Source organism: Ostrea edulis, chromosome 7, assembly GCF_947568905.1.
Source record: "Ostrea edulis chromosome 7, xbOstEdul1.1, whole genome shotgun sequence".
In the NCBI taxonomy this organism is placed as follows: Eukaryota; Metazoa; Mollusca; class Bivalvia; order Ostreida; family Ostreidae; genus Ostrea; species Ostrea edulis.
Genome location: NC_079170.1, coordinates 46,934,456 through 46,958,028, shown reverse-complemented (window position 1 = coordinate 46,958,028; position 23,573 = coordinate 46,934,456). Strand labels below are relative to the sequence as shown.

General features: G+C 35.0%; 3 protein-coding genes across 7 annotated transcripts in view; 1 reads left to right on the top strand and 2 right to left on the bottom strand.

Annotated features, from left to right (window-relative positions):
* Window positions 1-6,010, bottom strand: part of LOC125654306 (dynein axonemal heavy chain 12-like) — a 44,706-nt gene extending 38,696 nt beyond the window's left edge. For 2 of the 5 annotated variants that reach the window (XM_048884182.2, XM_048884184.2), the window contains exons 1-7: window positions 5,855-6,007; window positions 4,934-5,190; window positions 4,669-4,759; window positions 4,103-4,129; window positions 1,656-1,845; window positions 1,087-1,162; window positions 536-556 (exon numbers count right to left, since the gene is read on the bottom strand). In XM_048884182.2, the coding sequence (XP_048740139.2) occupies window positions 536-556; window positions 1,087-1,162; window positions 1,656-1,845; window positions 4,103-4,129; window positions 4,669-4,759; window positions 4,934-5,190 (662 nt within the window). In that variant the 5' untranslated portion in view covers window positions 5,855-6,007. Of the gene's footprint in view, window positions 1-535; window positions 557-1,086; window positions 1,163-1,655; window positions 1,846-4,102; window positions 4,130-4,668; window positions 4,760-4,933; window positions 5,191-5,854 lie in introns of all 5 variants that reach the window. The other 3 variants (XM_048884180.2, XM_048884185.2, XM_048884183.2) reach the window with 3 other exon arrangements.
* Window positions 6,011-6,081: 71 nt separating this feature from the next.
* On the top strand, window positions 6,082-13,236 carry LOC125654269 (IQ and ubiquitin-like domain-containing protein). Its single transcript, XM_048884126.2, has 15 exons — window positions 6,082-6,180; window positions 6,756-6,998; window positions 7,322-7,657; window positions 7,783-7,910; window positions 8,127-8,259; window positions 8,458-8,592; window positions 8,897-9,064; window positions 9,375-9,706; window positions 9,944-10,154; window positions 10,293-10,468; window positions 10,709-10,879; window positions 11,244-11,420; window positions 11,692-11,940; window positions 12,289-12,474; window positions 12,818-13,236. The coding sequence occupies exons 2-15, from the start codon at window positions 6,773-6,775 to the stop codon at window positions 12,992-12,994; spliced, it is 2,805 nt and encodes a 934-aa protein (XP_048740083.2). The 5' UTR covers window positions 6,082-6,180; window positions 6,756-6,772; the 3' UTR covers window positions 12,995-13,236.
* Window positions 13,237-13,341: 105 nt separating this feature from the next.
* Window positions 13,342-23,573, bottom strand: part of LOC125654268 (structural maintenance of chromosomes protein 1A-like) — a 19,399-nt gene continuing 9,167 nt past the window's right edge. The window contains exons 15-27 of the mRNA XM_048884125.2: window positions 23,543-23,573; window positions 23,381-23,449; window positions 23,050-23,183; window positions 22,608-22,729; window positions 21,241-21,326; window positions 19,122-19,340; window positions 18,744-18,950; window positions 17,955-18,067; window positions 16,879-17,047; window positions 16,555-16,733; window positions 16,049-16,118; window positions 15,676-15,786; window positions 13,342-13,805 (exon numbers count right to left, since the gene is read on the bottom strand). The exon at window positions 23,543-23,573 is cut by the window's right edge and continues 165 nt beyond it. Of these exons, the coding sequence (XP_048740082.1) occupies window positions 13,707-13,805; window positions 15,676-15,786; window positions 16,049-16,118; window positions 16,555-16,733; window positions 16,879-17,047; window positions 17,955-18,067; window positions 18,744-18,950; window positions 19,122-19,340; window positions 21,241-21,326; window positions 22,608-22,729; window positions 23,050-23,183; window positions 23,381-23,449; window positions 23,543-23,573 (1,609 nt within the window). The 3' untranslated portion in view covers window positions 13,342-13,706. The remainder of the gene's footprint in view (window positions 13,806-15,675; window positions 15,787-16,048; window positions 16,119-16,554; window positions 16,734-16,878; window positions 17,048-17,954; window positions 18,068-18,743; window positions 18,951-19,121; window positions 19,341-21,240; window positions 21,327-22,607; window positions 22,730-23,049; window positions 23,184-23,380; window positions 23,450-23,542) is intronic.

Genomic DNA, 23,573 nt, shown 5'->3' with positions numbered 1-23,573 from the left:
TAGCAAATCTATTCTCTTTTTTTCTTGGGTCTTCAAATTTCAACATTGTGGTGATATATATATAAAACAGAGTTCAATAATCTGGGTTGGAATCACAGACAGTTTATCTATTGATGCTCATGAATATTCTTGTATTGTTTAAATCATACTTCCTATATCTGTCTTTGTGATACATAATTAGTTCTTTGTTTTCAAACAATGCAGACATTGACTGTGACATCATGTTATTGGCCTGTTCATGCACAGTTTTAGTTTACTCTTTGTATTTCTCTAAGTATACTACACAGAAACACGTACTAATTCTACAAAATGGATGTTTGAGACGAGATGACTGCAAAATAAAAGACACTGAAATTACTCCACTATATTCATTCAATATCAATCATGCAATTTGAGTGAAACTGATAGAAAGAGGGTGACGAGACACACTATAGAGGAAGGACTTGAAGGAAAACAAAAAAACATCCAGTTGAAATGAAAGTTGAACTCAAGTCTGAAAGTTCAAGGATCTGGTTGAACGAATCACATAACTTACTTCTTTTGTAGAAATGTAAGCCTTGCAATAAACAGTGTGTAACATTAACATAAACTGGAAGTGCTGCCCATTCTATACATATTTGCTGTTTTAAAACATGTGAGCATGTGTCACAAAAATATTTGGTGAAAAAAATATAAATACATTATGATTCAAAATTGGTAAAAGAAATAAAAATTTTACTGAAAAATATATGAAGTGCTGAAGATATCAACCATGCTTATTTGATATAAATGGACATATCTTAAATCTCAATATCTCTCTCTCAACAAAATTATATGAAGTTCTAAAGATATTAAACATGCTTATTTGATATTCAAATGGACTTGTTTTAAATATCTCTCTCTCTCTCTCTAACTCTCTCTCTCTCTCTCTCTGTCTCTCTCTCTCTCTCTCTCAACAATTTGCAAACTTGTACTTCATTCTTGAAAATACTTGCAATGCTTTAAACTGTTATTGTAAAATCACTATGCATAAACAATGCTAAATGTAAAATAATTGTTAGATATAACAATAATAAGTAAGACTGTACACCTTATGGTGAGACCTACCTTGGTTCTGAGGGTGGGGGTCCAGCTACTTCATTGTCTAAACCTTTCACTTCTGGTTTTATCAGTACATGTTGCACTGCATTAAAAAAAATTAAATCATTCATTTTATTCTGCAGATACTCCAGGATATCAAACTGAATTTGAACTTACACTGTCTATCAACTCCCACATCAACACATTTAAGAAACAAGTAAATCTTTCTATTAGTTCTGATGCTGATGAGGTGTGTCAACACCATTTGACATTTCTATTTGTACAGTACATCACAACATGATATATCAAGGCAAAACTGCATGTCTAATTCTGCATCTCAATGGTTATATCACTGAACTGCAAATCAGTAGGTTGCACCTTTGAATTTGTCACAAATGTTATAAAAGTAGCAAACATTTTTTCACAATGCATTGTTTGAAAAATAAATCTAAAAATTTTATCTAGGTCCATCAGTTCATACATCATAAAATACTAATAAATTTCTAATTAAAAAATACCATTTTGAATTCTGATGAAGGACGAGAATTTGACTACACGTATTGAGCCATCCTAACATACAATATCTAACATTTTACCCATTGATTTTTTCATGCTGGAGTTGTAATCCCCCTTGACTTCAGCAAACAGGTCCCTGATAGATGCCTGTAAAGCAGGATTCTGCTGCAGTTTCTCGGGGACCATCTGTAGAATATTGTCACTCCAGTGTTGCTGAACAGGAGTTACGGGCCCTGCCTCCACACACTTCTTCAGATATTGGTAGTTCAGCTGTGTAACACGAAAAGACAATCAATTATGAATGTTGTGAGATAAAAATAGGGGGTCTCAATATGTCATATAATTACTGTGTTTGTCAGATACCCTTAAAAACAGAATGTTGTGAAGGAAATATATTCTAAGTCTGATAACATGCAGAGGGTTTAATCATCATGATCATAAATGATATCCTGGATTTCAAAGCTTTATACCAACATAAATGTACACACAGAAATCTTCAATATATTCTTAAATATACCAACTTCAATGATACTATAATTTGTATCTGTTGATATTTCATAAAAGCATGTACATTTTGACATAAGTTAGAGTGGATTCTGCTTAAAATGTAATTAGTTGTTGTTTTACATCCAATCAAGAATATTTTTATTCATGTTGATTATACATCAACAGCTTTAGGCAAAGTTTCACAAATCTAGGCCTATGTTAAACACTGTGCTATTTAGGAATAAGGTTTCTTTATCAATATGAAGTTTAATGCCTCCAGTAAGATGGGACCTCAGTTTTTCAAGGTCTTTCATCAAAAAGACCTGCAAATTTCACTTCTAATACCTAGTACTTTGTGAAGAAACACTTAGATATGTATATGTGCTAGGAGAAGATAATATGGATAAAGCTTGCTTGTATTACATCATATAAGTAGGATCAAAAGGTTAATCTACAACTGATTTTAATCAAGTTATTTAAATTCCTTACTCATAAGTCCCTATCATTTTTTCTAATATATGTATCATTGCAAAAGTCATGAACATAAAAAAGGGGGAAATTCGTACTAGAAATTCCACTGATTAATTTTTTTAATGGGACCAGATTAATAATAAATAACAGAGAAGTCTTCTAATGCAGCCTGACTGTTTCTTGTGAGTCATTTTGGATGTTTTCCAGTTTGCATGAGGTTGAAATATTGGCTATATTCCACATGGTTTAAATGCTGGGTAGGACAGCTGATTGTATTATGCATTGTAAAACAGTTACTGCATTTTCAGTGTTTATAAAATAATACCTAGAACTGTATTTGGCAATGTGCAAAAATGTGTTCTACATTTTGTATACTTTGCATAGATTCATCAGTTTGTAATTCAAATTAAATTTTAAGTGATTTTCAAAACATAAGAGAGAGAGAGAGAGAGAGAGAGAGAGAGAGAGAGAGAGAGAGAGAGAGAGAGATACATGTACTTGTAAACAATCAATTCTATTTTATGATACTTATTTCCATGACCTTGTCTTGGCACTCATCAATAACATTCATTTTGTTTTACCACTACATGTATTTGTTTACATTATATATACAAAATTGTTTTATTGAGGTACCCTTTACACGAAAATAAAATTCCCATATTCAAAAGAGATTCACATTTTATATCTATTCATAATATATGCATTGACTAGAAAACCATTGTCATATTTTTAGATTTTTATGTAACCGGGCCTTTATCTTTTGAAACATTCTGATACAGTGCAAGTATGATATACAAAACTTACTGTCATATCTTATATCTAGACATGTTTACTGTAAGTAGAAAAAAATGAGGACTATGTACAAAATGTTGAAGTGGACAAATGATTTAGATGGTGGGCTATTTTTGAAACAAAAAGATTATGACAGGAAATATTGTCACAGAAAAGTAACACACAAATAACATATTCTTCCCTAAATATTACAGGAATGCTTGCATACTGATTTGTCAAATAGTATCCTTGTGGTTCTTGAGAGGGAGATTTTTAAAAGAATTTTCCTGTATATCTAAGCTGGGAATATTCATAAAAGTATAGTACAATTGTTTGTGTTATGGATCCCTCATAATATAAACAAGGGCATTTGTTTCTTAAATCCATATATTGTAATTCAACTCATTCAAATCTTATATGAGTATGTCTGGGTTTTTATCAAGAAATAAAATACATTGAAACAGCATAGCTTCAATAAAACATTGTTAAATAATACATAAGATTGCAGGCCTGACCTGTCATTTCAACAGAATGATATTCACTTTACCCATATTTGATTAAATCTGCCTTGTGATTTTTGAAAATAAACAATATGGATAAATATGCCACCTGATATTAGCCCCATTTCAAATTTGCCTTGAATAGACAAGAGACCGAAAAGAAAATGGGCGAAAATATCCTTAGCTAGCTTACAGTCCTAGTTCTGAAAGATATGGTGTCCATATTGACCTCCAGTTGGTAAATGACATGTTAAGTAGAGCTGTGTAATAGATAGTGACCTCTATAAGGAGTTACCTACCCTTATCCTGCGGTCCTTACTCATCATCTGTAACGAAGATTTGCAACGTGCATATTACATATAAAGCAACAATCATGTTAAGGAATATCAACATTTTCTCAATAATGTAATAAAAATCATGTTATGTTAGTTATGGTCTACATGATCTTAATCATGCAAAAGATAATTCAGATTAAATCATTAATAGATAGTGTAAATTTAGATATATTACATTTTATGTAATTACTCACCATAGTAATTACTACTACACATCATCATTAATATTTAATTTCCACACCCTCATGCATTCGAAATTAGATGTTCAGTATACCTTTTAATTAATAATTAATTTGTTTGTACATTTTTAAAATATGATTTTAGATCACAAATCTACTGACCAAAATTTCACTTCGACGACTTGTCTGTAGAATATATATATATATATTTACGCATGCACTTATAACATATCATCAATTGTGCAGTTTGTAGCATTTGACATGAATATATCTAAATAACTTAGAAACCATTCTGCCAGCCTATGCTGTCGCTGATTTTAGAAATAAAGGAATAAAAAGAAATGTCCCTACCTCTTCTGGGTAGTCGGGGTTCGATGGAGTACCGTGATTCTTCTCACAGTATTCTTCTGTATCTAAGATGTCTTTAGCTGCTTGATCATGTCTGCGAGAACAAGAATTTTTTTCTATTAGTCAAAAATAACATAACTAGTAAAATACATGTAATATCATAAATAACCTTTCCACTGCAAGGAAGTTTTAAAATATCTAACCACTTTTGCCATTATTTTTATCAAACAAATACACCAAGGTTTAAAAAAGAATCCCGAAAACTTACAAGATCTTCATCAACATGGCTTGCTTGTGATTAGCGAGTCTGAACGTCATGAGCTTGCTGTTAGCGTACGGGTCGTCAGTTCTGATACTTGGTTTGCTTATTGGAGGAAGACGAGGATACCCCTCAGGTCCAACTCCTCCGGTCTTCCCACGACTTCTAGGGGTGTCTCCATTCATGGTTCCATTTGACCTTGGTGACCCCCCATTAACAACTCCGTTTGTGGCCTGATGACCATTTACCTGTGGTACAGTGGCCATCTGGAATTAGAAAACAAAATCATGATTTCAGATTATCAAAAAAAATAGATAAAGAGATTCAGTCTAACAGTGTATGTATCACAAACAACATTTTGAATGGATGACATGGTGCACCTGCAATATTCTATTTCTTTTTTACGGTATCAATAAAGCAACAATTACAAACTTGTTCAGTTGTTAAGAATTTGAATGAATTGCATTAGGTAACCCTATAATACATGGCAACCTTCCAGCAATTATTACCTAACAGAAAAGGACTGATCATTGAGCATTACGGATACATAACCTCAAATATCGAAAATATTCAGTGTTTATAAACTGTTTGTTTCGTGCTCTGTGAAAATGCAAGAAATATGAATTGGTCCAACATGAGAATATGTACAGTACAGTAATGTAATATTTTGAGACCGGTTAATTATGACATTGGGCATGAATATTGGTTATTCATAAACTAAAACTGCATCGAAATATATACATATATATATACATAATATATACATTCTTAATTTTTTTTTATAAAGACCTGTTGATCTCTTTGTAAATATCACATGGAAATAACAAATGACGAGTAATAAACCGCCATTGCATGTCTGGGACTTATTTATGCATAGTCAACAGCAACTTCCATGATCGCATGGAAACTTCAATAATTCTCACCGCTTACCCTTCTAGTAAATACTTCAATATACTCCTTTGAATCTTTCACTGTTGTAAAAACTAATTCTCAATATTTTCATCACATTTTTCTTGAAAATGTGAAGATTTTCCTCAACTATATTATTGTATGTGTGTTGTTATGGGCCAGTCGAAGTTCTCCTCCGTAAACGTCCATAAGCAATTATTACGAATCATTGCATTGGACGAACGCAAAAAAATATCCAATGGAAAGGCGCGTTGTTTCACTTCTCGGCTCCTTTTCGGTAACCAAGACGTCATGAAAACAACCTCAATGGCGGATCAGTAATCTAAGTACGGGATATACTGTAAACGGTAAGTTAGCGATATGTTCAGTTATTTTACCGGTTTTTTCCTACAAGTACTGTTACATTTGTAAAGTGCATGCCATGCCTTGCAGAAAAAACGTTCAACATGTATATATGAAGCGTTATCAAATACATACTTGATAAAATTATGCTTACATGCAGGTGCCATATTGATATTGGGGATATTTTTCATGAAATGATAATAAGATGCAGGAATGAATACTTTTACAAAGCCTATATTGCTGAATTGCTTGTCAATCTGATAATAAAGAGTTTATACAGTAATGTTTTCAATGCAAATAGAATCAGATCTTGCCACGATTAAAGCAATGCATGAATATAATCAGAGGAACTGCACTGCTGAATGAAATTATTTCAACCTCAACAGCTTGACCAATATTGAATATGTAGAATGCAATAGTTAAAAAATAGTGTAAATCTATTAACTGTTATTATACACTTGTGTGCATTGATTATATTTGATATGATTATTAACAGTTTCTGTAGTTCAGCACCACATTGACCCCCCTCACCTTAGCTCTTTGTAGTAGTGTATTTTTTCTTCTTTCTTAAATTTTGCAGGCTGCCTAAATAACATCATGGCAGATGAAGAAAAGAAAACAGAAATAGCTGAAGAGAAACCTTCAGAGGAACAAACTCCTGCCCCCGTCACAGATGTAAAAGAGGAAACAAAACAAGGGGCTCCTGAAACTGCAGAGGAGACAAAAGAAACCGCTCCCCCACCAGCTGCCGTCCCAGCAGCTCCAGAAAAGACAGAGCCAGTGGAACAGACCTCTCAAGAAACAATAGCTGCACCTCCAGCGGGTAAAACATTTCATACTGTGTCATGTTATCCATTGGTTTACTATCAATAGATCAATAAATATAAAATAAAAAATTCTGTTGAAAAACTGAAGTCTAAAGATCAGAGGTATTGTCCAGGTGCATTTGCTCATGCATTCACCTACCAGTATCTCATGGCTCACTTCCAAAAATGTTTTGAGTTAAAAGTTGGAAAATTTCTATTAGTTTGAAAACCCAAAACTGCACTTTATCATGGTTAATAGCTCTATTTGACATACACTTTTGTGAGGCTTTGCATGCAATTCAAAATATATTTATTTATCAACCAGTATTAATGTTTACAGAAGAAGCAAAGGAGACAACAGAAAACAAAGAGAAGGAGGAAGTAAAGGAAGAGCCCAAAGAAGAAGTAAAGGAAGAACCCAAAGAGGAAGTAAAAGAAGAACCCAAAGAAGAAGCTAAGGAAGAGCCCAAAGAAGCCAAGGAAGAGCCCAAAGATGAAGTAAAGGAAGAACCCAAAGAAGAAGTCAAGGAGGAACCCAAGGAGGAAGCAAAGGAAGAGCCCAAAGAGGAAGCTAAGGAAGAGCCCAAAGAGGAAGCTAAAGAGGAAGTTAAGGAAGAAGTAAAAGAAGAGCCAAAGGAAGAAGTCAAAGAGGAAGTAAAACAAGAGGTTTCTCAAGGTAAACCAGTTCTGGAAACAAGTGTTGGAATGCTTTTCATAATTGAATGAAATCGAGAATTTGGAAGTAAAAGACAGACATTTTGTAAAATATTTTTCATTAACTCTCTTATTTATCACTATTAGAAACAAAAGAGGAAACAAAAGATGCTGTACCTGAGGGAGATAAACCTGAAGAAAAACCAAAGGAGGAAACTCCAGCAGTGGAAGCTGAGAAGACAGAAAAAGAACAGCCAAGGGAAGATACCATACAGGTAAGTACAAATAATGCTATCATCTATACCCATTTTGTCATTATTTGAATACTTCTCAAATTTCTTTAAAGTCTTCAGAAAAAGGCATTCTAATAAATTTTCCCTGCAATTCAATAGATGGTGTCTTTTTGAGAATAAGATCCTTAAAATTCAAAGTACAAAGCTACTATTGTTATCCATCAAGAAAACTTTGTAAATGGGTCATTATTATTGTAGCCCGCCCCTGCCCCAACTCCCCAGCCAACCCAGACTACAGGAATGGGCACAGAAGAAACGGGGGAAGGACATGAGACTGACCCCCATGCCAGTACCCCCAGGACAACTGCCAATCTGGAGGCCACCGCTACAGGTAAGCAAGACATCATACTCTTTCTGTGATTTACAGGCAGACAATGGTATGTCAGTACATGTACCTAAATAAACTAAAGATCTCATAATCATATTAAAAATTTGAAAGAAATTTTTTTTTCAAAGTGTTATAAAGTATATAGCTCATATTGCAAATGTTAATGTTTCCATTAATCATAAGGATTTCATTTTTTTTTAGTGAAGATTGTACTGATGCCAAGTGGTCAGGTAGTGACCTTGGCCTGTACTCTTGGTCAGACTTTACTGCAGCTTAAGGACCACTTCTCACAGGAACTCAAAATGTCCATGAACCTCATACTCCTGATGTTTGATGGTAATATTTTCATAGTTCTCTTTGCCAACACCATTTTGATGAATTTGTATTTTGACATTACATGAAAATTGACATCAGTACAGGATAGTATCATTCTGTTGTAGAAATTTAATATATGTAGACATAAATTATTCAAACCATTTGTATATCCCAAATTACTAGGTATGTTAATGTTTTAGTCAATGGTATAAATAACATTTTCAATATTCTCCCAAATTGATACTGACTGACAAATTTTGATTATCATATTTTTGATTAAGAAATGATCTCTAAATTCTGAGAAAGATTTCATGTACAACTGTAGGAAAGGCTGTAGAAGATAACACTACCCTAGCAGAACTAGGGGTGGGCCCAAATGGGACAGTCCAGTTGGAGATGCAGTCTGCTGATCCAGTAAACACCCCAATCAAGACTTATCGGCCACGACAGGAGTACCACATGCCTGATGTGATAACTGTCCGCGTACAAACAGGTGAGCTATTAAGAGACATTACATCAGGACAGATTTGAATCACCAAAGTATGGTTGTGTAAATTAAATCAATAGAAGTAAACAAGCTTTATGATATTTTGGAAAAATTGGAGAACCTATATTTAAACCATTTTAGTGGTAGTCAAAAGAATTCTAAGGTATTTTGGAAGTGCATCTTTTTTTAAATTTTTTTGGTTTTAATTGTACAAGTCCAGTGTTAAGACCCATTCTAGATTAAATTTCACAAAAACTAAATTCAATTGAAAAGTACAACTAGTGAGAAATACTAATGAATGTCTCCACAATTACAGATGAAAATCAATCAAAGGACGTGGTGGTGGAGATAGAGAGAGCCACGAGAAAGAAGCCATATTTGGGGGGCTACCGCCACAAGAAGACCGGGGTCCTGTATCATCATGCCACAGCCCAGACCGTCAAAAAGCAGCCACCACCATCTCAAGTCCCTAAGAACTGTCGTGACACCCAGACAGTGCAACAGAGACATCGTGTTCAGCAGACGACAAATGACACGTCTACACAGATGACTGGAATTGGGGTTTTTGTGTCCAATATGGAGGATAAACTCATGGTGCCTGGGAAATATACCACTGCAGACGAGTATCATGGCATGATTCTCAGAAAAGTGAGTTCTCTACAATGTAACAAAGGTTTTCAAATCTACAAATAATTTCACAGGATGCAGACATACTGTAATTTATAGACTTTTATAAAATGTTACTGTGATGTATGGAATATAAGTATATGTATATCAATAATTTTTTAACAATTATGCAAATTAACTTCTGCTTCCATTATTTGTTTCATTTTTGGAACATTTCTGTATCAAATAATATATTCAACAAACTGTTGCTATTTTTAGGTTATCATAATTCAAAAATACCATAGGAGGTGGTTAGCAAAAAGATATGTTGAAAAATTAAAAGATGACAAAGTTCAACGTTTGGAATGGGAGAGACAACAAGAACTTAAAAAGAAGAAAGAAAAAGAGGAGAGGATCAAGAAAGAATTTGAGAGGAGGATGAACCCCAAATCAAAGGAGGATTTCGATTTACTTTATCATGCATTGGAGAGTAAGTGCTGATGCTGCGCATGTGGAAATACTGATATTTCTGTGTGCTTGAAAATGTATGAAGTTTGTAGTTTTGTTGCCTGATTCAATGATAATGAAAAATAATATATTTTTCAATTCTTCCCAATCACTATTTCAGAATGGAGACAGGAAGAGCTGGAGAGGATAAATGGAACAGCCGATGGTGCCGAGAGAAAAGCTGCACTGTGTATGCTGCTGGACCAAGAGACCCAGCTGATCTCTGCCATCGGTCGACACAAACTAGAGGCAGACACTGAAAACAAGGACAAACGCATCCAAGCCTTCCTAAGCAAGGTCAGCAGGACATAGAAATCAGACGGGAAATGCTCAGTACTTTCAGATGACAAGAACAATTTAAATTTTTCATATATTGTCACAGAAAAAACTGTATATCTACACTTATATATGTATGTCTCTCAGTAAGTTTTTGTAAAGAAGATGGAACAATAATTTCAGATTTCATTTGATAACAGTGTGGGAGTTATTTCCCTTGGAATATGTCACACCACATGTACTATTCTTATTGGTTTTCAGGCTGCAGCCCCTAAGAAGTGGAAAGGGCATGATGGGAAGACTACTGAAATGGATACTCCCTACACAATACGAGCGAAGGAGTTGAGGGACATCTACAACAGTATCAACATGAAATACCTGACCCAGGACGAAAGACTGGACGTTTTATTGACCCTCAAACATACTGTAAAGGTAAAGACTGGACGTTTTATTGACCCTCAAACATACTACAAATGTAAAGACTGAATGTTCTAGTGACCTTCAAACACACAGTAAGGACTGGGCATTCTAACGACCTTCACACAGTAAAGGTGCAGGCAGAACTGTTCACTTTGGAGGAATAACTCGTTATTCAATGAAAATTTATATATATGCAATCCCAAGGAATTGAAATTCAGCAGGGATGGCTCGAAAATTTGAATATGCAAAACTCATTTCTCATGAAATTACCAAAATATATTATTAAAAAACCAGACCAAGGTCTTAATATTTAGTCTCTGCTATAAATTGTTTATTTCAAATAATTATGACATTTTTTTCTTTCTTTTCTTAAAAGGAGCATGACTGCAAGCTTACTCAGGAAATCATCGAGCTGATTGATAGAGAGGCTGATTTGTTAATGAGAGGTGTTCGGGAAGGGAACCTGGAAGGCCTTAGAAAAAGAATATCTACTCTGTTCTTGCAGTATATCAAGACACCTACATTCAACCCAGAAGCTGCCAAATTGCTCAAGGTATATCCAAACAATTAATGTGCAATACATTTCTCAATGTGCAGTTTGCTGTATAACGTTACAGTAAATAGGAATTAATTGCAAGATGAAATCCCAAAGAGATCGATAATCGATAGCCATTTTAGACTTTTTATTGATCAAATCATTCCACTACTGTAATAAAAAGGAAAATTCTAGTGCATGCACTCTCAATCTCTATAGGGATAGTTCTAAAATTTTCAAAAAACATGAAACTATAAAAAATTGTTTTACATTTTTGCTTCACCTTTAGGTGCCTCAAGATCCATCCTCCCTCTGCAAAAACATCTACTTCTGTCCCAGTTGCAACCAGTACCTGCCCTCCACCGAGTTTGCCCTCTCCTCGAACTCTCGTACTGTCGGAAAGTGCCACAAATGTACGAAGATCGACAACGATGCAAGAACCCGACAGGATTTCAGCACATATACCTACATGCTCAAGGTGCTCCGAAGAGCAGAGGAGAGATACGGAGATGGCTCTAGGATTGCATTCCTCCTACAAGTAAGATTATTCACACCACATGTGTAGAACTTTATAACAGCAATTGTGGTAGATAGTAAGCAATGCTCTCTAGCAAATGTAGCAAAACTGAAAGAAGTGTTTAGTATTCATTGAAATCAGATATACAGACTTGGAAATGTATTTCAACACAAACATGTAACCAGAGAGTGTTTTTGTCTTAGCAAGTTAGCAGTAGTAAGAAAATCTTTACATGTATAATGATTCACAGTTTACGTTTATAAGGATGTAAGTACTTTATTTGATAGGAGACTCAATTCTACATTTACTTTCACCATCAGACAATCCTTCGGCCTTTTAAATGAACCCCTTTGTATTTCTCTACTACAGGAACAGGATCTGCGATACCTGGTGGAGAAGATCTGGAGTTGCCAGAGCATTTTGAGTGCCTGGGAAGACATCTTTGATCTGACGCTGTCCCGCTGGGACAAACACCAAGAGTGGTCTCCCTGGAACTGCATCCTCCTGACCAAGGACGAGGCTGCTGCCCACGAAAGGCTTGTTGATTTGGAGGAGGTATGTCTCAACATTCAATCCCTTCTCTCAACTTGTTTACTACATACGTACTGGGCTATATTTGCAACAAATTTTAAATTTTGTTCCCATTCCCAGTGTTAATATTGGAATGAAAACTGCAAGCTAATTATCAATATTTTTTAATGCATCTAAACTGCATTAGAAAAGAAATATAAATTCTATTAATAATCTGAATCTTTTAAATAATTCATACCCAGCATCATCAAACCACTGGTATGTTGAAAATCAAGAATGATGAATATTGTGTACATAGAATACAAGTGTTGTAATGGGATGTCACCTATATAACTTGTTTAGCATGTATTGTTTCCATTATTTGCAGGGTTACGGCCTCGTTTTTATTCAGAAGGTTCAACAAAAACATGTGCTAGCTAGGAACTATTTCTCTCGATTGCCAGGAATGGCTGAACACTTACGAGTCAAAGCAAATGACCGGCTCACACAACCCAATGGTCCTGCCATCAATGGTCAACAAGTGCCTGTCCAGTCCAGGGCTTAACAACATTAAAATTATATGTTTAGGAAATCTTTAATCATCAGTTTGAAAAAAAATATTTAAGGTTTAGAATTCCAAACTGTGAGGAGTTGCATTTCATAAAAAATCTGTGATATTTTTAATTTCTTGTGCGATTTACAGAAATGACTTTGTATTATAAACATCATGTGTAAATTTTAATTGAATTGTAAAAATTCATGTATGTACATATGCTATGTTATGTAAATATAAATTATATAATATACGAATTTGCTTTTGGATTCTTTGAGTAACTCCTTTGAAGGGATGCACTCAATCAGTTGAGTGTTGACAATTCTCCCTTTAATGGGAATTAAAAAATGGAACAGATGTTAATGAATGTCATGACTACTATTTATTTTACAATATATATCACAACATATTTAAAACAAGTCTAAAATGTAATATATGATAAACTTCTCAGATCATGGGTCGAACTGTCTAATTATTTTACTAAAAGTTGGTGTACAACATAAAATGAAGATTTACAATATTTTCAAATGGTAAAATGTTCTTTCATCACACAACTTGCACCAGATTTACAACAGTGAACTTTCATATAAATATCCATGAAAATACATGTTTGAATTCAATATGTAACCTTACAAAAAGCTCTCCACACACTGCTGCCAGTACTAAATCTTATAAAAATTTGCGGAGTTTTCTTTTCGGGTTATAAAAGCCAGTGCTGTTAAGATCATCGATGGACCCCTTGAAATCCGTCCTCATCTTGATGGGATTCTGGGTATTGTTTTAGGTCAAGGGTCAGTACATTGCTAATCACACAGTCGCCTTGCTGTAAGAAAACAATGAAGAAAACCATGAGTTGCTATGCATTAGATATGCAAGTATTTGAATTTCCATGGACTAATAAAAATGGTATTCTTTTCATCTTTCAACTAGACCCGTCCCCTTAGGACTAACAACCATTCGTATCAAGAGCTCCGCAAGGTGGGGCATATCCCCTTGCAATGTGTCTACAAGCTTGTTGTATAAAGTCTCGTAATGACCTTGACCTTTAACCTTAAAATCAAGAGAATTCACAAAGATACTTGAGAAGTATTAAATCAATCAAGCAGAAAATGTGGCTGTAGAATATCTACAAGCTCCGTGTTACACACTCGCACACATCCCCAAACACGAACGGCCCCGTTTCTATACCTCCTCTCACAATGAATTACGAGGGGGTAATAATGCTGGAGACATGTATGATACACAGCACATTTGGATGTCACATTCATTCAAACAACCCTGCATTAAGGAACACACTACAATTCCAATTCCTGTGACCTTGACCTGCCATAAATGATCTTGGTTAAAGTCAAGGCAAAACAGTAGTCAAAATCATTTACTCTGTAAACTTGATATTGTCATAAAGATTATAACACATTCAAAGGTCTCAAGCAACATGTGCAATAAGTCCAACGCCTTCCGTTCTGAAGATAATTTCGTAGTTTTCTTCTCGAGACCTTGACCTTGTTTATATATAAGACTATAACTAGGCTTATATGTGCCCATCTTATCTTTGCTACATACTGTGTAGTCAGAAGATGGTAACCATGTCCATATAATCTTGGGCATGAATCATGACACACCTTCAGAACATATATAATCTTTATGTACACGGTATTAAGTCTTCCCCGGAAGACGTGTCGCCTGCTAGTTCATTCTATATGTAATATATCACGTATAATGTTGAAAAAGTAAATTATTCAAATGGTTTTTGTCAGTTTAATACTCCTTTTAAAGGTTTTGAGAATTACTAAACATTCTTTAACGATAACTTAATTGAAATTGAAAGATGAGACATTATGCAATGGAATTTGTGGGAGAATCTGTTTGAAATTAAGACATTTATTAAATGTAGACTGAATGAAAGCATATGTTTGAAAATATGTATCAACCTGTTACTGTGCTCTTCAAGACAATGGCAATAACCATAAGTAATTATCTGTTGGGTTTACTGCTTAGTCTTGTTGTCTTTTTATATATCCAATTTACTGTTTCTCAAGAAAAATCATAATTAGTGCTGTTCTGAAATCACATATACTGTCCTTCAGTATGGGAATTACAAATACTGTCCTTTTGTACATAAAAATACTGTCCTTGAGTTAATCGTAAAATAAAATCTTCAGCAAAAAATTTTTTTTGCTGTAAAAAATTCTAAGTCCCGGCAAACAGGAAGTTGATAAGCGACAGATTCGAAAATGTCTTACACAATACAGTTGGCCACACTGATGCTCTGTGCCAAATATCAGGGAGTTGCCCCATGTGGTTCTTGAGAAAAGTGTGACAGAAATTTTTTGCTGTAAAAAATTCTAAGTCCCGGCAAACAGGAAGTTGATAAGCGACAGATTCGAAAATGTCTTACACAATACAGTTGGCCACACTGATGCTCTGTGCCAAATATCAGGGAGTTGCCCCATGTGGTTCTTGAGAAAAGTGTGACAGAAATTTTTTGTGACGACGCAGGACGACGGATAGTGATCCCTATATGTCGCCACTGCGTGTAACGCAGGCGACACAAAAATATAGGTATCTACGTTATGGGTCACACATATTTGCCTTAACAGACAGTGTACCACCAAACAATGTTTGTGGATAAAAAATTAAAAGAATTTAACTGGTCCCTTTTGAAGACATTGTCTCAAGAGTTCGACTCATACCTCTGGGTAAATCCCAATGAGAGCATCTGATTTATTATAGAACTCTTCCTTCAACGAGATCACAATGCACTGAAATGAGGTTCTGGATTGCTCGCAGATGTAGGAGGCCACCTAAAACAAAAATTAATTCTTTCAATTAGCCATGTCAGAACACCAAGTGTATCTACAGGTATCATTTAATAAAACTACACTGTACATGTCCATGTATATTTTTTTTTCTTTTCAAATTTCAGTGAGTCACCTAGTCAATATCTGCTTTGTGTGTACATTTCATACCCATCAACCTCTCTGTTGGAAATCATACATACCCTGGACACTGTGCAATATACAAGTACCCGTTTGTTTACAATATGATATGAAGTCAGTTAATTACCTTGCCAATATTCGTGTTATCTAAAGCAGCATCAATCTCATCTAACACAAAGAATGGGGCAGGCTGGTAACTGAAAAAAGGAGAAAAGCGATCAAAAACCTTATAATTCTCAGAAACTTTTGTAATTTGAATATTGATAAACATGTGACTACATGTCCTTGCCCACATGTAACATATGCCATGTGAATTTGTTGTTATACCAAACCATGTACAGTAAGACGTGGTTAGTGAACCTACAGGGAAATACAGTTCACAATAACCATAGTTCATTATATCCAATAAAATTTTCATTATTTTCCTCTCATGGGTGAATAGATATAACTTAGCAATAAGTGTGAACTCGTTATAGACAAGTTAGTTATAGACATGTTAGTTATAGACAAGTTAGTTATAGACAAGTTCGTTATAGACAAGTTCATTATAGATAAGTTCGTTATAGACATGTTGTTACAAGTGTGTTATACTGTACATATCACTTGTAATACAATATCTGTAGAATTACTGACCTGTGAATTGAAAACAGTAACGCTAGAGCTGCCACAGTCTTCTCTCCACCAGACAAGTTGTCCATGGGTCGGAACCGTTTACCGGGCGCCACACAGTTGTAATTAACACCATCTAAGTACGGCTCCTCTGGGTTTTCCGGTCCCAAGAAAGCCTGGGCACTCTGGTTCCTTGCCAAGGCCTGCAAAAAAAAAAATTCACCTCTGTAAAATTGAACTTTTAGAAGGAAATAAAGCTTTGTATTTATTGAAAAACATTTAATAAAGTCAAGATTTTGAGTTCCGAAACACAATTTGTTATCTCTAACTTTGTACATGTTATCAAACCTTGTAAATTTCATCAATCCGTGTGGATACATGCTCAAAGCAGTGCATGAATCTGTCGTATCTTTCTTTACGGATTTTTTCGAACGCTTGTTTGGCCCTCTTGGCACGCTTCCTGGCATTTTCAAACTCCTCAGATGTTTCCTGGAACCTCTCTCTAACACCATCCAATCTAGACAACAAAATATACGTAATCAGAATAAATTTTCTTCAAAATCCCACATACTTCACATTTCAAAACTTCATTTTTCATTCCTTTGAATCCAATATATTAATTAAAGAAAAATTAGCCAGCTAAACAAACGACTCCTACATTGTCCAGTTACCAGCCATCTTATCATCAATTGTTTGACATTTATTTCATCAACAGCAAGATGGGTTTTATTACACGTACTTCACACTCGACATAATCAAAAGTTGTCAAGAAACTTCAAAATCATAGAATGTCTGTAACCAGAGATATTGATCTCCCTTTTGGGGGTTTGAATTTGATTTTAATTATCCGATTTCTTTTCAACCGAAAATTGAATTCTGAAAATAAAAATACAAACCATAATGCCTGATTTACTGCAAATATAGTCTGTAACAAATTATTTATTTTCCTACAGATTAATCAATATGAATATGATTTAGAGGCACTTCATGGCTTTTGTACATCCACAATTATTTTACTACTTTCACACCAAGAATATTCCCCATAAACATTTCACATAATTACCATGAATATTCACTATGACTTTCAGGGGTTTACTGGTACTAACTTTTATCATGACCACACCAGTATCACATTGCTTTTCTATTTTTTTGGCTCAATACAAAATTAGGTTAGCTCATAAAAACCACCCCAATCAAAAATATGCTTAATGCATTCTTAACTACATGTAGGTTTAAACCAACTCTAGTGTAACTTTCAGAAATAAAGTTTTGTCAGCTGAAGCAATGACCAGCATAAAATAAGATGTCTGGGACATTATTTTTGTCAACATCACATTTTGTGTAGATTGGTAGTTGGTGACAAATGGTACTTGTCCTGAGGGATTAAGTTTTTTCATCAGAACAATGTTAGTATAAAAACTTACTTTTCTATGGCTTTCATATTGGGAGCATTGATTCGATTTAGATTTGAATTCATATCACTTAAAGCTTTCGTCATGACATCTGTTTGTTTTTTCACATCATCTTGGGAATCCAACTACAAAATAAAATGTGCACATTCAACAAACCAGTTAAGCAAAACAATCTGTCAAATGAAAGAAGAAAGTTAGAAATGTTAATTTCCCTATTATTCACCAATGGCAAATTTCTGAATGAAAACAAGGCGACTGAACTTCATATGTCATCAAATCATTAGTGTAAGTGATGGGTAATACCTGGTATGTAACTATTAATTTCATATTTACACTATCTTAAAAAAAAACAACAACTTAAAAACCTGTTCATAAATATTTCAGCTCAACACTGCCACGTACAGTACATGTATTTACATAAATGGCAAATAAAAAGACCTGGAGAAAAAATGTTTAGACCAAAGAGCTTTCCCCATTTAATGGTTGTTAACTGCCACTACTCTTGACAATTGCTTAACAAATCAATGTTTCCTTTCTCAGCTATTTGTTAGGTGAAAAACAAACTGTTTACCAAGGGGAGTAACTCTAACAGAAGACATTTCAAAGGAAAAAATGTGTTGGATACTTGAAAATATTTCTGTGTGCAGACTTGGATATGAAATTCTGTATAAAACGTAGTTGACCTTCCAAGTTAGTTAACTGTTCCTTTTCATTTTTACACAGATAATCTACATCTAAATTACCCTTTTCAGCTGTGACCTAGTTAATTAACCCAGTTTTATTTGTTCTACATTCACTGACCTCTTTATAGTCCTCGTCCAGTGAGCTGTAGTCTATCTGGATCTGAGCCTCCTTGGCGTATATCGCTCGTTGTCCCTGAGAACTCATGCTGTCCAGGGGCGTGTCTGTGGTGGACTGACTGCCACCGTCCGGCTGACTGGAAGGCTCATCCTCACGACTAATATCCTCCATCGTACCTGACTTCATTGGCAACCGAATGTCATCCATCTGTAAAGGAAGACAATGGCTGAATAACTTTAACTATACACATACACCAGATAAAAATAATAAGGACCACACACTGCAGAATTATGGGTAAGAACATGGGACTGTCTTATTTTATTTGGAGTGACTATCACAGTAATTTCCTCCAGCATACACACACAACATGCACCTTACCTTGCAGGCTTTCAACAGACTGTGTCTATCAGCTCGTTTTTGCTCCAGTTTGGTTTCCACCATTGTGATTTGTTTCTGGGCATTGGCCACTTCTTTTTGTTGGTTATTCATTCGCTTTTTAATCTCATTTACTTCCGATTCAAAATCATCCACCTGTGACTTGAATGTTAACCTTTGTCTCTTGGCTTTTTCTTGTTGGTCCATAGCTTCTTCTATGATCTAAGTATCACAATAGAATTATTAAACCTTAACAAAAGTGTGAAACATAACCAATGTCTGAATTGTACGTAACTTTGATAATATTTCTAATGCAAGGTAAATACATATACTTGGACTTCATTATTCTCTTTCACAAACCATGAAATGGATGTTATTTTACTTCCTTTCCAACACTTACATATGTACACATACATGCATGCATATTCAACTCTGGGTCATAGTTATGCTGGCCAATAAAATTCCATTCTCCAGATCCACTTTGCCATATACAGTACTCTCTCAACTCTTTGGAAGCTTTATCTCAGGCCATCATTAAAAATTTTTTTGTTTGATATACTCCGACCCACATTTTTGAAGTTGGGTAGGTAGGTCGGTATTTTTTTTTTTTTTTGAATGTCATAAAAATCAGATTTACAAATTTACTGATGTTTTTATTAAACACATAACGCTGCCAGGCAGAATAGAGTTTAGAACATTCATTTTGTACACATTGTATATCATACACGTAAATCTTCCAATGTCTTCTGAAATTTTCTCAGGACGTTTTGTATTCGTCACGGATGAGGACCTCAAACTGTTGTTTAACTAATAATAAATTAACACCCCTTTTTATTACCACCAATTGATTCTTCTATTTGTGGTTTGACATTCATAATAGTAATCACTTAAACGTGATCCATGAATATCCAAGTGAATTACATGATGACGGCAATTTACAATCAGTTTTAATATTGCCCAATATTATAATTTTAATGCCGACTTCTCCGCATCGTTCAGTTTGTTGTGACGATCATGTTCCATTCGTGTGTCTCAGTTTAAGAGCAAAGTAAAAGTGCCTTTTACCTATTAAATCGTCATAACATTTAAATAATCCCATATCAAAATTTTATGCGTGCTTTTTCAGAAATATATATAGACCATCAACTTGAACGCACTCGTGGTCCGCCATAATTTTGGTGCACTATCTCACGTGATTTTGATTTAAGTAACATGGCTTTCAAACTTTTGTACACAAATACGATCAGGCCTCGACAGGGGAGTTCGTTTGTTTGTTTATTTTGATGTTTTCTGCCACACTCAACAATTTTTCAGTTTTATGATGGCGCCCAGTTTTTATTGGTGGAAGAGAGAACCCAGGTACAATGTACCTGGGAAGAGACCACCGACCTTCCGAAAGTAAACTGGGAAACTTTCTCACTTACCGGCGCGAGCGGGATTCGAACCCGCGCTGACAGAGGTGAGAGGCCGTGTGATTTTGAGCGCAATGCTCTAACCACTCGGCCACGTAGGCCCCCAGGGGAGTTCGTAGCTCCTTGTTCTATCTTTTTGGTAGATAATGTGGTAATTTGGAGCAGAGATGCGGTATACTTGATCATTCATATAGATAAGTGTTTGAAAAGTTCCCAGATTAACAAATGGTCATTATCAAAGTGAAAGTAGAACCGAAAGATGCCCAAAGAACATTTTGATACAGTGTAACAAAAATTCTGTAAAACAACTTGTCCAAAAAAATGTCATCAAGTTTAAAACTAATTCGAAGAATGTTTACTTTCCAGGGAGCAAAAAAAATAAAAAATTAAAATTTCGAAGTGTGGAAAAAACGATTGGGTCGGGGCAAATTTCACGGGTTGGTCGGAGTACATCAAACAAATCAATTTTTATTTTAAGCCTCACAAAAAGTTTCCCCAAACTCTATATACATATACCATGTATAATACTTTGCTAATCGATTCATTTCTATGGCGTATTTGAAAAACCATACTTTGGTGGATAGCTATCATTCAATAATACATGATAGTATTTGCATCTTTGTATAATTTCCACCTTAGGTTTGTCACTTGATCAAACCAACAGAAATCTGACTGACACCTGAATTCTCTTTCTACAAAAAAATTCTCACCTTCATATGCCTTGATTCATCATTCTTCACCTTTTCCAATTCCTTTTCATCATTCTTCACAGATGCTTCCCATTTTCTAACATTAGCTGAAATCAACAGAATCCTGTCATTACCCAAAATCAGTACCTTTCTCTGATATACATTTATGAACTTTCTATTTCCAGTGTGATCATTTGTACTAAGATTCCTTTTCTAAAACAATTTGAAACCTTTCATCTGTCAGTCAAATAGTGCCTGCAATCAAACCTCTAGTTGGTTAAAGTACCACTTCATTTTCTCCTCCTGCCAACCAATAAATTGAACAACTAGAGTACATGATCCATTCGTCTGCAACTACATACTACATTACATATCCATTTTTGAACACTTGAAGCACAGGCTGTGATGATGTCATTTGCAATTCCAAAATGAGGCCATAGAGACCTACTTTTGGTTCATGACCCGGCCCCCCAACCCCCATCAACTGACCAGGTTTGATGGTCCTAGGCCTCAAGGTGTACAAAATATGATCCGAACATGGTGTGAGTATTTATCACCCCTCAGACAAAATTGTTGAAATATAATTGGTCGGATCTTGGTCACATGACGCAGTGAAAAAAACCGTATCATGCGAGAAAAATCCATTTTGAGCGAGTAATTTATTGTCAGGTTCGACTTGCAGCATTATTCTTAAACAAAAGGAAAGACATTTTACTAAGTTGTATGATATGGACCCCCCCCCCCCCCCCCACACACACACAGTTAAAGGTCTTCGATGTGATAAATTCGTTACAGTTAGTTAGTCACCTGATACGGAAAAATACATGGTGTGAAAAGAAAACCTGTATCGGGCGAGGCGATACGGGTTTTCTTTTCACACCATGTATTTTTCCATATCAGGTCACTAACTAACTGTGTAACTAATAGTACATGATCTGAGTATGCATAGCCATTATAATTACAGGAGGTCACAGTAATCTATATTTCGATCATGATACACCTTTACCCAAGATGCAACAGTTGACCAGGTTTGGTAGTTCTAGGCCTCACAATGTGAAAGATGACTTGTATAATATAACCATCAAATTCCAAAATGAGTTAGGCCTCAGTGTGATAGATGATTTGTAGAGAACCATCAAATTCTAAATAAATTAGGCCTCACAATGTCAAAGATAACTTGTATAGAACCAAAAAATTCCAAATTGAGTCAGGCCACAGTGTGAAAGATATAACCTGAACAAGAAAAAGCCAACAAACCTGAACTTCTATATTACCTATTGTGTCTAGTGACTTCTATATTACCCATCTCTAAAATATAATCTGGTTCTGTACTACCTATTGAGTCTCTCGAATTCTATCTGGTTCTGTAACCGGAACTTCTGTATTACCTATCGTGTCTCGTGATCTCTCAAATTCTATCTGGTTCTGTAACCGGAACTTCTGGTTTTCAAACTCCAGTCTTTTCTTGGCTCTCTCTTGTTGTGATCTCAACTCTCTTTCTTCAAATTGTCTTAAACAGAAAAAAGATTTACTTCATTTATCCATCACTGTCTTTTTAAGTTTTTCTTAAATCTATTTAATCATTCTAATGGCAATTAAGGGTCAGCAAATTCCCCCAAACAGTTCTAATTACCCCCAGGAAACCGATCTTTGTTTATTTTTTATTATTACACCGGACACATCTTTTTCTGCCTTAATCAAACCTATTCTTAGATACTAAACTTAAACCAACTGATGGCACAAGTAAATGTACATGTATGTCTACAGTCGATAGTTCCGCTTGTTCACATTTGATAATCAGCTAACTATTGTGTACTTTATTTTCCATACCTGATGTTGCTGACTCCCAACATCAGACAGAAGTCACGGAAGACCTCGTCTTCCACGCGATTCATTTTCTCCTTCAGAATCTTCATCTGCTGTCCTCTCTCCATCATCCTCTTCTCTATCTCTTGCATTCGAGGCTTTAAAAATAAATCAGTATTGATCCTATACCTTTCTGTCTGACAAGTGGCAACACATACATTTTCTAAGATCATTGATTATGTTAAGCTATATCAAGTGGAAATTAATACAGTATGTCTACTTTGAACCCATAATGTGTGAGTATGGAGTTACCCTAAGGAGTAGAAATTAACATACACGTATATATTGTACTTACATCATATTGCTCCAACATTTGGTTGTACATACTCAGATCTTTCTCATTCTGTGTCAGGTGCTTGTTCAACTACAATGAAGAATCAACAGTTTTCAGAAGTTTCAACAACTAGCACAATTTGTTGTTTAAGAAGGGTTTTTGGTTTACAGAGTACGTTCTTACCAGGTTATCGCGGTCGGTGACGGAGTATTTG

What these genes read in the sequence shown, in the direction of transcription:
- LOC125654269 (XM_048884126.2), top strand. Translation starts at nt 6,773, where the DNA reads ATGGCAGATGAAGAAAAGAAAACAGAAATAGCTGAAGAGAAACCTTCA. An exon ending in CATACTCCTGATGTTTGATG is followed by an intron (nt 8,593 to 8,896) that starts GTAATATTTTCA and finishes GTACAACTGTAG; the next exon opens with GAAAGGCTGTAGAAGATAAC. An exon ending in CCCTCAAACATACTGTAAAG is followed by an intron (nt 10,880 to 11,243) that starts GTAAAGACTGGA and finishes TTTTCTTAAAAG; the next exon opens with GAGCATGACTGCAAGCTTAC.